The sequence below is a fragment of the Solea senegalensis genome, linkage group LG8, assembly GCF_019176455.1.
Source record: "Solea senegalensis isolate Sse05_10M linkage group LG8, IFAPA_SoseM_1, whole genome shotgun sequence".
NCBI lineage: Eukaryota > Metazoa > Chordata > Actinopteri > Pleuronectiformes > Soleidae > Solea > Solea senegalensis.
The window spans coordinates 25,717,395-25,733,347 of record NC_058028.1 but is presented as its reverse complement, the minus strand read 5'-3'; the positions used below and the strand labels follow the sequence as shown (position 1 = coordinate 25,733,347).

The 15,953-nt window shown below is 42.3% G+C and overlaps 1 protein-coding gene across 1 annotated transcript in view; it reads left to right on the top strand.

Moving 5' to 3' along the window:
* Nucleotides 1–15,902, top strand: part of zgc:153039 (uncharacterized protein LOC767698 homolog) — an 85,965-nt gene extending 70,063 nt beyond the window's left edge. Inside the window, exons 10-13 of the mRNA XM_044032162.1 lie at nucleotides 2,174–2,366; nucleotides 8,423–8,597; nucleotides 11,948–12,094; nucleotides 14,304–15,902. Of these exons, the coding sequence (XP_043888097.1) occupies nucleotides 2,174–2,366; nucleotides 8,423–8,597; nucleotides 11,948–12,094; nucleotides 14,304–15,265 (1,477 nt within the window). The 3' untranslated portion in view covers nucleotides 15,266–15,902. The remainder of the gene's footprint in view (nucleotides 1–2,173; nucleotides 2,367–8,422; nucleotides 8,598–11,947; nucleotides 12,095–14,303) is intronic.
* Nucleotides 15,903–15,953: the final 51 nt, after the last annotated feature.

The following is a 15,953-nucleotide window of genomic DNA, read 5'->3' as shown; positions in this document are numbered from 1 at the left end:
GACCCACTGGGATGTATTTAGTTAATGAACAGAGACCGAGGACAGAATCCTGTGGGACCTCACAAAAGCCATATCCAAACACAACAGAAAAAGAACCGCTTCACAGATTTAATTTGAACAAACCCAGAGCCACATCACTGCCAACTTAGTTCCAGATGGATTTCCAAGCAGTAAGATAAAGTTAACGAGAGCTAAAATGTAAAGTAATGTATCACCAACAAGTCACTGGTGACTTATAGGAACATGGTTGTTTTGCAGAACTGTGATAACAACAAACTCTTAGATGGGTGATTCCACTCTTGGAAGAACATAGCCTGGTCTGATGAATCTAGATGTCTGCTGAGTGCAGATAGTAGAATCACAATTCAACATCATCTGCATCAGCATAAATCTGTGAACCCAGTTTTCCTGGTGCCAACAGCTCAGTCTGCTACTGCTGCTGGTGTAATGCGGTTGGTTTCTTGTCATTGAATCCAGTCAGTCATGCTTTGAATACCACAGTCTGAGTTTTGTTGGGGATCATGTTCATCCTTTTATGGCCACGGTTTACCGTCATAATATGTTCTATGTCACAAAATGAAAGCTGGTTTCATGAACTCCAGTGACCTCCCGAGTCCCCACATCATGTCGACATACTGTACAATCAATGCTATGAACAACTGAGGCTGGCAAAATAATAATGTGACGGAATAAACGATAAAGACTATGAAAACATCACAGGAAGAAATAGGTATAGTCATCATTTTGTGATTGTCAGCTGACGCTCAGTCGTTATTGTCCAACAGCTGTTATTGTCCAACACTTAATTTCCTATTCCGATATCAACCGACATGGGCATGGTAGTGGGGGGACTACCACGCCCACTACCAGTGGCTACCCAGGGCCCGAGTAGGGAGAGAGCCCATGAAAATCCTGAATTATTTTTTATTTCGTTTTTATTTTGAATAAATTGGGACCTCCAATTAATTGGTGTCATAATTTATTCCAAATATTTTGATAAATTTATGTCACTGTCACAGTCCTCCCAACATATTGGACATCCTGGGGGCCCCCTCTTGGAGGCGCAAAATAGTTTAGTCCACCCATAGACAGCGCCGGTGACAAGTGTAACTCCCAGATTGAATGACCTGGGTGCTAGCTGTCATCATACTGCCCAAAAATCATAAATTGGGGTATCAGAAAAAGAAAGAAGGCAGAATAAGGAGAAGCAACTATTGACTGCTTTCTTTCCGAAAGGTGAACCGAGTGTGCTTGTTTCGTAACTGCATCCAATTAAAGTTGACGTTGTCGTCCACTCCAGACAGCTGCTGCTGATGTTTGCATGCTAACATTAAATCTTTAGCTTAGCTTGCCAACCAGGCTGCTGGGGTTGAGGATTTTTCGGAGGGTTCTGGTGCCTGAAGTGACATACTGACGAATTTTAGGTCCCATCACGTATCTCCTGTCGTGGAATTAAAACATAATGCCTAGTTTTATTGTGATGGCCCACTGCATGCATTCCCCAAATAAACACTGTCTGTACAAAATAAGAAAAATCAACCAAAAATCTATTAAAATTATCACATTCATTTATCACATTTTCTTTCAACTTTACAATTTTGATAAGGGCCCAATTTTATGAAGTACAAACAACACTTCAGAAGTGTGAAGTGCAGGGAACAAATATAGACAGTCTCAGTCCTTATACAGTCATTGATATTATAAACTGGGCTCAATCAGCCCTGCTCCACATGAGCAATAAAAAGATGCACCATCGAGGTGGTGTGCAATAAAAACAAGAAACGTACCACAAATAAAAACTGCTTCAGTCCAAACAAGTAAACAAGTGCAACATATGAGGCTTGTGCCGTATGAGACCCACGGCACTCATGACAATGAAGCACAGCCTTTTTCAGCACAAAGTCTTCTATCTTCTATCCATCTAGCCATTGAGCGGTCAAGGCTCAGCATGCTCACCTGGGTAACGCTTGAAGACCAGATATCTGCTGTGAAGCTAATGGATACAGCGTCAGGAAGATTAGCTTCTCGACGCGTCTGTAAACACGCTGCTCGCACAAATGCTGCATGTACCTCCTACATAACCAATGTCAGAGTTCACACATCATAAACTGTTGAGCGTTATTTATTCTGCAATGTTCCGTCCTAACTCTGACCTCTCCACTTGTGTTCTCAGGCCGACCTTCCGTTACTTCACCTGGCACACGTGTGTGCTGGGAATTGTGGGTTGTGCCGTCATGATGTTCCTCATCAACGCCATCTATGCCTCAGCCAGTATTGCCTTTATGCTGCTGCTGCTCCTGCTGATTCACTACCTCAGCCCCACATCCAGCTGGGGCTACATCAGCCAGGCTCTCATTTTCCACCAGGTCTGAGACACACACACACACACACAGATGTTTGCGCAGCTATCCTCTCAGGGATTCACAATGACTTCCATTCATTTCGACAGCCTAAACCAGTTAATGTCTAACCCTAACCATAACCTAAGCACATTTCAAATGTTAGCCCTAAATCCTGAATTCAACCAGTTTCTCAGAAATGAGGTTCTCCCTCATTAGGACCAGGTTTCATGGACATAATACATTCTTTAGCCCCTTACCCAAACCATAACCATCACAAATGCCCTTACCCTTAACCTAACCCTAACCACAAAACCAAGTCTCATTCTATTTTAAGGTGTGTCCTCACTTTCACAAAATGTCCTCACTTCCTGTGGTTTCTCATTTCATTTTAAGTATACACACACACACACACACACACTCATTATCTTTGTGAGATACCTAATCTTTATCTTAAAGATTGTAAGGACCAGCCAGAATGTCAGGTTCACTCAAAGTGGTCCCCACGAAATGTGGAGTACAAGTATGTACACACACTCTCTCTCTCTCTCTCTCAAACAGCGTTGTCATTACTCGAGCAACTAAAATCTCATCCCTCCAGGTTTACAAGGGCCTGTGCCTCTGCCAAGTAATCGTTCCATCAGGTTTAAAGAGACGTGCACGCACTCACACACATACGCACAAAGACAAACAGACCGTTAGCCAAGTGCTTTGCATTTAGCCGACACACACACACACACACACACACACACGTTCTTCCCTCCCCCCACAGATACACAGAACACCACCTTGTCATTTCTACAGCAGCTATCGATCATGTGTGTATCGCGTTTACCAGACACACACACACACACACACACACACACACACATCTGGATCTTTCCTCTTTTTCTCCATTTTCTCCATTTATAACACAGATACACACAGAGCTCCGCAGCATCCAGCTCCCAGTGTCCTCTATCCTGGGAGCCTGTTGCTCTCAAGGAGAGGGGCCACTGTTGCCAGGTGGGCCTGTTGCCGAGGGGAACGGTTGCCAAGTCTGTGGGCAGGGGTTATGGGCCCAGAGTGGCTGGGTTTGCCAAAAGCTTGTCAAGAGGCTGAGCATTATTACAACCACTTAACTTATTGTGCTTTCCTGCCTCATCCTCCCTCCCTTCCTCTCTTTTTCCACATTCGGATTTCTTCATCGTCTCTCCTGTTTCTCTCAATGTGAGAAAGAAGCAGCAGAGCCACAGTTGTGGCCGGGAATATGACCAGCCAACCCGGTACCCATTTTACCAGCATATACGATAATAAGGTGATAAGCACTCTTGTTATCTTGGACGCACTAAAGCAACTACAAACATGTGTGGAATAAAAAGAAACAGATGCACAATGACCTCAAACTCAGACATAAGGAAGTCATAACATGGCAGGTGTGTTTCTTTTCTTGTACTTTTTCCTCTCTTTGTTTGATAAAACTACCACGATTGAGTGAAAAGATTGTCATTTGTCAATATGGTGGTGAATTGTAGTGCAGTAAAGTTTGTCTGACTATACTGACGGACATTCAGTCATCACTCAATGATATGTCTATTTTTCGTGGACTGAATGACGGTTAAACATCAACAGTGCCTGAGTGGTTGACCTGAAATATCTGTATAACTCTGTTGCGACATGGTTGTTAAAATACAAATTTTGTCTAGTTCACGTTTTTTTTACGATTACCCGCTCGGATGCAAGAGGTGTGTCTGTTTCTCCTCCGTGTCATTTGCCTAACATTGATGGAAACCGGATAAAGTAATGGGCTCCTGGCTCCTTATTGATGTTGATATCGATGTCAGAAGTGTTTTCCTTCATATAGTAAGTGTAGTAAACTAGATTAATTATACACATAAACTGTGTCTTTCAATTAATTATACACTTTATGTTTTATATTCAAGATAAATTCCTCTTCCTGGCCAGATTGCGTTTCTCCTTGTTGTAAACTAGACTGACGAGCCATCGGAACCATGGATGTACAGGAATGTGACATTTAAATGACAACTGTTTTCCACCACCTCATTTATCAGCATCTAATTGCTCTTACGCAACATGAACCTTGAACCACACAATGTTTCTCCACTCAGATCTGAACTGTTTTCTGTATGGCTGAGAGACAGTGGCGCTGTCTAAACGTCAGGAGGCGGAGCTGCTGAGATTTACGTATAAGAGAGGCAAGATTGAGATGGTTTGGTCACGTGCAGAGGAGGGATAGTGATTGTATTGGACAAAGGATGTTGACGATGGAGCTGCCGGGCAGGAGGAAAAGAGGAAGTCCACAGAGACGGTTCATAGATGTTGTGAAGGAAGATGTGAAGAGGACACAAGAGATAGGGCAACATGGAGGCGGGTGTTCCGCTGTGATGACCCCTCAGGGAGAAACTGGAAGAAGAAGAAGAAGAAGGAGCTGCACTGGTTTCTATGACAGTTTGATACATGAGAGGGACTTTCCAAGGCCACAAAAGAGAGTGCGGAACTGATTTGTCATCTATTACACTGTGTTCAAATAATGATGTATTGTTGTAATACTGAAATCTAGAGCTTTTAAACCCATTTTTACTTTTTTCCTAAGTGATCCTCCATTCTTTAAAACTCGTTCTAGTCTTTTTAACCCACTTTTGGAAATGAGCCCAGTCCAATTTAAGACAATTTATGTTCCGAGAAGTGGAAGCTGCATGTGTGCAATGTTCATGTCTCGTACATGCTCTGGCAGCAGTACTTGGTATGGCCGGGTGCCAACTGGGTGACATTGAAGCAAGGATAGTAGACACAACTGCCCGCAACGGCAGCAAAAAAAAACACACACACAACTGGAGATAACAGGAGGCTGACAACCGTGTTAGGACGAGAAAGAAAAAGACAAACTGAGGCAAGAATCACTGATAGGATCACAGGAGTTAAAAGACAGAATATAAGCAGTGAGAAGAGATGAGTGATCGAAAAAGTAAGTGATGGATGAGACTGAAGCGACAGAGAAATGATGATAGCCTGATGGATGAGAAGACTGGGGAATGGAGAGATAAAGAGAGACAGATGATCCGATGAATGGAGGCTTTGTCTCGGGGACTTTGTGTTATTTGTATTTTTGAAAGAATTATTGGACACGACCATAAAAACAGTGGATTATTATGGCGGGTGATGATGATGTCAGCGGTGCTGCTAATGATTGCATCTTCAGGTTCTCATTGAGCTTTGACCATATAGAGAAATAGTAAATGGTCTGAATAGTCTGCTTTTCTAGTCTTGATGACCACTCACACCTGCTTGACATTACAGTGTTGACATTCACCCATTCACACCCACTTGCATTCATTTCAGCCATTCACACGCTGCCGTCACAGCCATCCGGAGCAATAAGTGTCTTGCCCAGGGACACATCGGCATCGGATCCCACAACCTTGTGGTTGACGACTCTCTCTACCAAACATCAGTAAACTGGTCTTATGCAGGTCTTATTCAGTTGGGCTTGATGATGTCAACTTTGTAAATTATGTTCCCATTTAGAGGACAATACAAGACATAGTGAGGGACATACGAGTGGACGCCAGTGTGATTGACACCTGGTATTGTCCAATAGGAGCCTGGTTTCTTCACATCACATCTCTGCTGTGCTCACGCCACACACACACACACACACCCCTCCCCATCCTTCTCTTAGCACCAATATACCATCACTCACTCCCATGGATTCGATGGTGCAGGCAGCAGCTTTAACATGGCAGACATGTCGTTGCTGAGTTAATGGTCATTAATTCCAATAAGAGCATCAAATGAGTGGTAATGACTCCTGGTAGAGAGTTTGGGTTCAGATCTAATGTTTTGTTCCACGTGGTTACATTTCCTTAATGGTACCTTGATGCCACCTTGTTAGCACACTGTTAGAATCCTAATGATGGGTGTGTTACAGCGTGCATCGCAATACAAACTGATGCACAGTTGCAGTTACAGTGTTGGTGTTTGCTCATTTGCAGTCACAGATGGGTACATTCTTTTGTTAATACCACTTAATGAATAATACACATGTATTCATGCCTACACACTCCCTCACACACACACACACACACTGGATTTTAGTCTCATATCCTAATGGGATGTTTATTAGAGATGGAATGTTTTAGTCTACATTTTAGCCCCTGCACTTAAAATATTACGGCGCATGCATACACATGAGATACATTTACACACAGGGACAGCTATATTCAGAGTATGTAAAAGGAAACGCTCCAGATTGTGCTTGTTGTGATTTATAAAAAGAGGTCGATACCAACCTCATGTCTGTATGGCATATAAAAAACTGCATCCATCTTACTGCCCGTGACCCCGCGTAAAACCATTAAATTGCTTTTAAATTACACTAAATGTCTTCAGTTTCATGAATTTTCCAAAACTGAGAGGCATTAGGTAGATTCATTTTTTCAAACCCTGTACTGTGTCTGTGTTTATGATGAATTATTCAGTAGCTACAATGTTTCTGCTCAGGCAAACCACAATACAGCAAAACACACAATGTTCACCAGTGTTTAACTTATGAATTATAGTATGTTACTGACTTCAATGCATTGGGGCGGGGTTGTGGTGCTTCAGTGGTAGAGCAGGTTGTCATCCAAGCGGAAGGTCGGGGGTTTCAGGGAGTCCACTTTAGAGCACCAGGAAAAGCTGTGGGTCATTTACAGGGAGTGAGTGGAGTGGAGCTCGTTTCCTTCTTCCAGGTGGTTCCAGTCTGGTGCCACTACTGGGCTGAATGTTGCAGATATTCCCGTGCTGTTGTGAAAGCTTGTGGCCCAGACAATCCTCTGTGTCATTTGGGAACCACAATACCAGAGAATGTCAGCGGCCCAATTTTCTGGAAATGTTCTGGTTCACATCTGAAAATTGCCACACTTGCTAACAACCTTCTCATGGAGCTGATCAAATGTTGAAGTATTCCTTATGAGTCGGATTGAAAACAACGCAACAAAGTTTTCAACAAATCCACAAAAAAACCCCCCAAAACAATCAAAAGCACAAAGAGATGTTAAACAGAGGGAGCTGAAACATGGGGGGTGGAGACTAGAGCTGGATGAATTAAGTGACTCTGGAGAGCACAGAGACAGACGAATCACATCAGGATGGGGCACACGGTCACAGAGATGGGAAAACTGGACAGAGTTTGGGAAGTAGACCTCGACAAGGGACACAGAAATAACCCACAATGTAAATCAGGAAACTCACTCAAGTGAACGAGGAATAAAGTCATTCAATCTTCAATCAATCTTCAAGGCAATCAGACATGGCGGACTCTGATTGCATTCACACAACAAGCCTGTGTTGGTCATACTGGCAAGTGCGGAAACACAGACAGACACACAGAGCCACTGAAAACAATAAAAACAGAACCGCTGTGAAGTCTATGGAACTACACCTTCAATCTTTCAAAACAGACAAAGTCCAAAAAGTGATAGACCATGACATTAAGTTAAAGAAGCTGTCAGTGAATGCCTTCTCAGTCCTCTCTGCTTATGAAGTGGGAGAGCGGGGGATGATATCATAGCAACAGACATAAAGTTTGCCAAAAGACAACACTGACGCAGCTTTAAACTCTGGGCATCTCAATCTTTTTTTCAATCGGTGTTATCAGTTTACTCCTGCTGCCAATGGAATCCCAAAGGAAACAGCGCATAAATAAATCAATATGATAGAGCTGATGGCAATGAGGAGCAAAGGATTGACAGAAAAATAAGAGATGCTTCGTTACAGGAACCCAATGAAACCCGTGCCAAATCCTTATTTACTAATTATTCACAAGATTGACTGACGCTCTGAATGTCTCTCAACATGTGGGAGAAATAAAACCTGGTAGTGATCTTGCAAGCAGATGGAATTTCCTCTTGTTCTGCACCAGTTCTGTCACTTATCAACTCTGTTGTTATTATTCAAATGTAATTAGAAAAACAAGTCTGCTTCTGCTGCTTCTGTTGCTGATGTGGGCCACGGGGTCAAATGAGGAGGAGGAAGATGAGGTTGAAAATAATAATAGTAAAAAAAAAACAACTGTTCTAACAAACCGGTGTTGTTCCCTGTAGGTACGCAAGTACCTGCTCATGCTGGATGTGAGGAAGGACCATGTCAAGTTCTGGAGGCCTCAAATCCTGCTGATGGTCTCCAACCCTCGCAGCACTGTGGGACTCATCACCTTCATCAACGACATCAAGAAGAGCGGCCTTTACGTGCTCGGACACGTACAGCTGGGAGACTTGAGTAAGGACTCTTAAAGTGATTCAAACCTCTACACACTGAGCAACTGTTGAGTCTCCTATTGTACTGAATGATTAGAATGTTACACTTTAGACTATAATACTATTAACATGTAACTTAACCACTTTTTTCAGGTCACATTAAGTTCACCTGTAAAGGTTATAGTGCATTTTAGGTCTGAAAAGCCGAATATCCCTAACGTTTTGTGAGTAGTGTATAAGCAGGGTTCCCACGAGTCCTTGAAATCCTTGAAAGTTTGTGAATTTTAAAAGAAAATGCAAATTATTTGAAAATGATCCTAAATAGACAATTTGGTGCAAGAAAGAAGTTGATATTTAGGTAATGTCTCCCTTGTTTGTTACGACACCACCTACTGTTTCATGCCATGCATTGTTTGTGGTGTTGTGGACCCTCCCATCTTCAACTGTGTCAGCACGTTTGGTCGTTAGATTTGAGGAGATTGGTCATGGAAAGTCCTTGAAAAGTCTTTAAATTTGATGTCAACCAAGGTCTGGGGAACCTGAATAAAAGTCAACAGAGAAAACAATTAAAACATTTATTTTAAAGCTTTAATACAATGATACAAACTATACAAATTTGGGTAAGTAGGTAATGTTCCTAAATATTTCACTCTGGACCTTTAAACTTTAAAGTAGTCCATGTAATTATAGTACATACTGTGTATACTTTATGCTAACTGCGTAATATTCATCAGTGAATTATCTTCATCATCGTAGACATGCTGCGCAGTGTTGCTTTGATTTAACTGTGGTCTAGGAAAAGCACTGAGCCGTGATCAGCTCATTGTGAGAGGGCAGCTATTAATTACAAGCAAAACACACCAGGGATGGTGATGGGAGGAAGTTGTAGCTCAGTGTGAGTGATTCGTTCTTTTACTCTTTACCACCAATAAGTAATATATCACCACTGCAGTGTTGTCCTTCTGGCCTGGTTTGCGATAAGAAATGTTCCCAAAAAATGATAATATATACACTTTTCCAGTGAGGCAGTGCATCATTTAATGGCCCTTTTTAACATGCTAGTCCTATCTGCTGCTGTTGAACGCTGAGGGAAGTTATGATGCTCACAATGCAGAGGCACACACTCAGATGGTTAAAAGGAGCGGAATCATTGATTGTTTTCTTTGTCTTTTGAGGAGCTGTGTGGAGAGAGGGCTTTATGTGTTGATGGGACACTGGGACTGGCTCTGAATGGAGTCGGCAGAATCCACATCCTCTTGAGTGTTTCGCAGTGGAAAACTAATATGTTCATTAGCCACCAAAGAGCCCTTCTCTCATTCAAAGGGACACTTGGTCTTGAGAAATATGAAGGAGTCATTCATTCATGTAATTATATTGAAAAGGAGTTTGTTGTTCAGGACTCCCAGCTACTTCCACACTGCACTCTTAATGTACTACCATATATTTATTCTCTCACTGGTCGAGCTGCTGTTTTCCTTCAATCGGACACAAAGAAAATGTGTCCAACACAGTTCCAACGCGACTCAACTTGTGACTCAAGTTTCATGCAGCCGTGCTAAGATGACTCCGCCCATGTTGAGGAGGTATTATGCTAACGAAAAACAATACCGAACCGAGTGGAGTCGAGCCGTTTTGTGGAAAGCACCATTTGTGCAGAGAGCTATCATAAGACAGGCATGCTCATTCTCTCTGAAAATATTACTTCCATTAGAAGGAAAAAAAAGTTAAAGACTCATTTAAGCCACAAACCAAAAGGCTATAAATAAATATAATTTACAACTGCTTAAGTCTATGATGCTTTAAGACTACGTTTATCACCTTTTCTCATATTTAGGCAGCCTTTTGTGACTGGAAACCTTTGTGAAATGCTCATTGTCTACCATCAAAGTCCATAGGGTAACATGGGAGTCCCTTTTTGGAGAATGCTGTCTAATGGCTCGGTAAACCAGAAAACATCATTCTTAAGATGTCATAGATTTAAGAGGGTTATTGTTTAGAGACCAAAATCAGTTTTTCCTTGTGTCACGTGTCATATTTTCAGTGCCTGTTCCAATGAAATGTACACATCGGTCGTATGCAGGAATTACGACCTATGTCTACGTTTTCAAAACCAGCGCCCCTAGTGGTTGTATACATGACAGCAACCTCGTAGTGCCATGGAAGTGGTATCTAGTAGTTTAGCTGAAGTCGCCATTGGCAGTCGGCTCAGTGACGAGAGCACCGGAGTGTGGTCGACAAGGGTTCGACTCCCTTCAACTTTTTTTCATTTTTACTGCCTAACCCTGTCTTTTTTGCCGTAACCTCAGTAACACATGTGCATATTTGAGTTGAAAAATACTGCACCAAAAACAGAGAAATACGTTTTCAAAGCCATAGTTACGTTTCAGTTGGACGACAGGTTTGCTTATGTTATGTTCACCTCAAATGGAGCACTGTTTTTTTTGTGTGAGAAGAATATATTCAAAGTCAAAGCAAAGATGCAAATAAATCATCTGCATCATCTGCTCAAAGTAAGTGAGGAAAACTTTCTGCTCAGTTTTAAATTAAATGTCAGTAATTTTGAGTTGGTTTTTGGCTGCTGGTTAACACAAACATTAGTCCCAGGTGAGTTTTTATTTATTAAAGCATCTGTGCAGGTACACAAATGATCTAGGGATATGAATATTGCAGCTAATATGACGCAAAAAAAACGCTTCTTTTTGGCTGATCTCTCTTTTATTTAATTAAAATTGACAATTGTCTATAGTCTTACCTTTATATGTATATATACATATATATACTGTAAGCCCATGCGCCTAATCCTTCTCGGCGTAGAAGAAGAGCATGCAGCGACGTGCACCTGTTACCCACTGTGCCTATGGGGCTCAGCACTGCCCCCTATCAGTGTGGCATGGTACTTTCTGCTTTGGCCAAAAACTAGACTTTGGGAGTTGAAGAAACACCGGTTGCAAAGTAGTGATGTTTTTCTACCGTACCATTTGACTCTGGTACCCCAAGGGAAGGGTACTATTCCTAATGGAAAGTTAGAATGGAAACTGAACACAGCTGAAACTACCACAGGTATTTTGGCCTCTGTATATAGATGTGTTTTTAAAGGATGGATCAGCTGTCTGCCCGTTCACATGTATCTTTCTCTGTCTCACATTCTGTTCTCACTGTCATTCCTCATGCATCTGTTGTCTTTGCAGCACCATCGTCTCAACATCTCGTCTCGCATCTCTCTGCCGATCGGCCTGTAACTCAGGCTCTGTCATCCTCGCATGCCTTTTGTTCTCAGTGCATCGCTGTCCTTCGTCATCTCTGAAAATCATCTCCCTTCCAGTGAACTGTCAGCCACATTTCTGAGCTCACGGCGTTTTGTTTGTCTTGCAGACACCCTGCCGTCAGATCCTCTGCAGTCTCAGTATGACTCCTGGTTATCTCTGGTGGACCATCTAAACATCAAAGCATTTGTCAACCTCACCTTGGCTGATTCTGTGCGTCATGGTGTCCAACATTTGCTTTTCATCTCTGGACTAGGTCAGTGTGGTCATCGTTGTTTGTTTTATTATGTAATTATGTTTAACAGCCACATCTTTTATTACTTCAGTGCTCACAATTAAATGAGCACATTAACTCATTTCACTATTTCTCTTCTTATTAACTACTTCATTCATTTTGGTCCAGTGTCACATACAACAATACAAACTCTAAACTTTTCTTTTTCTGCCAATTTAGTTATTTAGTTCATTAACGGCAGGTGACACATGTTATGATGTTATCTTGAATTACTGCCTTCTTCTCAATCATCAATTTCTTATTAATAATTTTTATTCTCTTTCCAAGTTGTTCTATTGTCCTTGTTCCCCCTCCCTCCCTTGAGTTCTTTTATTTCCTGTTTAATAGGAGGTATTATTTTTCTTCTCCTTCCTCTTCTTTGTATTTTTAGTTTTTCAATTCACAAACCCCATTTCAGGTTACGTTGGAATGCTCTCTCAAAAATATAATGAAAACTCAACCTCCAAAAACCTTCATTTGTCAGTTAAAACCACACATCATCGATTTTCAGTGTTTTCAAGGAATTGAATTAAGAATTAGAAGGTTAACTACTAACAAGTAAGGGCATGAAAATTAAAATAATAATAATAAAAAAAAGACTATCCACTAGGAACTTTTTCACTTCCGATACAATACCAATATCGCAGCCTTGAGTATTGGCCGATACCGATATTGATCCGATATGATATCAGCACAAATCATACATACTTTAATGACTGATTTTGTAGTGTGGTAAGTTAAAATAGGCTTGATCAAGTGATATTACTTAAACAGAGAACAATAGTCAGTAACAGTAGGTATGAGAAAAACTGACCCATTTATTATTAACCAATGGTTACATCAATTTTAACCTTCATCATAAGAATATTGGATTTTTTGCCATGTTAATTTCATACAGTCTATGGTTCATTTCATTAGGATGAAAGTACCAAGTGCTAATGGGGGTGTTTTCAGAGTTGCTGTGATCATGTGGGATCTACATGCATCCAACACACAGAGCCCACGTGATCACAACGGGCGCTGCTGGACTGTTGTATCGGAGCGCTGATATCGGAGATTTTAGAGGCAGTAGTCCGATATAATCTGATACTCGTTTTTTCGCTGATATCTGATCGGGACATCCCTAGATTACAAACAATGTTGCTTTTCCACCATCTAAAGATTCAGGAAGTCACCGGGAATCTCGGTGCATAGAGACCGAGGGCGGAAAGTGTTTTGTGTGAACATCGAGCCCTCTGAAGGAGATGTACGATAAACCATCATGCTACTGTGATGGACAGTGTCACGTGTTTGGGAGCACATTAGAAAATCACTGACACGTAACACAGTCCGCTGTTGCATCAAGAAATCAGGTGGACTGAAAGAAAGTCAAACAAGTCCATATTTCAGTTTGTATGTGGACAAAAAAGACAAAAAGACAAAATCCAGCTCATATTTGAAGGTGCCATTGATGCAGAGGCTTATATCGATGTGCTCCCGTCCTTTCCCCAGAAACTAAATGTCAGCAGAACAATCCCAGGCCTGATTCTACACAAATTCCGACAGAATGTCTTGGTGGACAGAGTGTGTGAACTTGACTGGCCTGTGTCTGCAGTCCACATCTGTCTCTTTTTGACAATGTGTGACAAATTATTCAGTAGAAAATCGCACAATGGCAACTGCAGGCTGTTGAGCAGCGTGAGTCTTATACTTTTCTTTGTCTTTGTTTTGCACTTTGTTTTGCATTTTTGGAACATGGAAGTTTCTGGGAGTGTGGTTGATAAACTGCCACCAGTCTCCATGAGTGTACTAACATTATTACTGAACTTGAAAGAAGAACTCCTCTCAGTATTTCCATCTTAACTGCGACTCAAGTTTCCTTTAGTGCTTACACATAAAATGACACTTCATCAGTGACACTCTCACCACTTCTGTTTTAATTGTGATTTAAAATTGTGTCGGTAATTCAACCGTGAATTATGTCTCTTTTGGTACAAGATATTCTTAAATAAGTGCAGTCGTCAGAATCTGTTACTGTGTCGTTTCACTACTTTAGACTTTCAAGAATCATGTTTTTTTTTAGTTTTTGAATTCAAACAAAAGGGTTTTTTTGTTTGGGTTCTTCCTGCCTTCCTGACTTGCTTCTTGAGTCCAAATGAAACCACTCTTTTTCTGTGTTCTTATCTCTCTTTGGCTTTTCCCGTCTGTCCAGGTGGGATGCGTCCAAACACCCTCGTCCTTGGATTCTATGACGACTGTCTTCCAAAGGACAAGCTGGTTGATCCGACGCTGTCAGTCAGTCAGATGTCCGATTCCACGGGTTCTTCTCCGGAGCTTGAGCAACAACCTCCTCTCTTCCACTTCGCTTCTCTGCGGGTGTCCAGTGACAGAGAGGATCATGGGGAATTGGGTGATGGGAAGGTTCTGGGGCCTCAGGAGTATGTCGCCGTCATTGCAGATGCCATGAAGATGCTGAAGAACGTGGTGCTGGCTCGATACTTCCACAACTTTGACCGAGCTCAGGTCCTCTCACCTCCCTCCTCCTCACCATTCAAGGGAGCCGTGTACGTGGATGTTTGGCCGGTGAACCTTCTGCTTCCGGACAGCTCCAGCTACGTCGACACTTGCTCTCTCTTCCTGCTACAACTTGCTTGTATCCTGAACATGGTGAGAGCTTGGCGAAAAGCCACGCTCCGTCTCTTCCTTTGCGTGGAGGACGGACGAAGTGTGAAAGGCTCGGAGGGAAAGCTCCGTCAGCTTCTGAAAGAGTTGAGAATTAAAGCTCAGATATATCCAGTCTCCTGGGACCAGCAGGTGGCGCTACACTGGCAGCGCCAAGGCACGTGGGGCAAGAAAGAGCAATCGCCCTCCCCTGATAGCACGAATGAAGAGAATACGCCAAAAATGGATGAGGAAGACGAAATCAATGATTACGTTAATAGCTTCCCGAGCAACACCACGCGCCTGTCGGATGACTACCTGTCGGCTGTCAATCAGCTGATCTTGGACCAGGACAGGCCGCCGCCTGCTGTGCGCTTCCTGTATTTGCCACGCCCTCCAGCTGACACCCGGCGCTACGCTGCCTACTTACACCAGCTGGAGCTGCTGACCCGGGACCTGGGCCCCACGCTGCTCATCCACGGAGTGACACCTGTCATCACCACTGATCTCTGAGACACGTTCAAACAATCAATGTGATCCACAATATATCATCAAAACTCTTATGAGGCTTTAAATGAAGTTGACAGGACCACTTTATCTCTGCCATGGTACTGACCCGATAGATTAAACAGCTGTTTGACATGCAGTAAATCCTTTGACCGAGACTGACACGATCTGCACTGCCCCATGAGCAAATTAGTTTTATTTGAATTCAATTTTCAATGTATACGGTACATCGTGGCCAAATATGTAACTTTTTACTTTATTTGTTTTTTACTTCTATTATTTGTTCTGGTTCTCTCAGAAACCTCCAGACAATTCCTTGACCAGCCATTTCACGCCAGGTGAATTCAGAACCTGATCAAAACCAGCAAACTGCACATCAGTACAGATGGTGGGCTGAAAGGTTCATATGCTGACTATCATGCAATGGTTGAATTTGACCAAATGTGCTTGCAGATACACTATATGGACAACAGTATTCAGATTCCTGACCATTACACCAACAGGGGCTGTAATGACGTTTACACACTACTTTAATATGGAGTTGATCCCCTTGTTGTCGCTCTAACAGCTTACATTGGTTGGTTCACAACCTCTGTTCCAGTTCATTATCAAAGGTGCTCGATAGGGTTGAGGTCAGGGCCCAGTGAAGTCCTACATCAAACCATGTCTTTATAGTCCTTGCTTTGTCATGTTG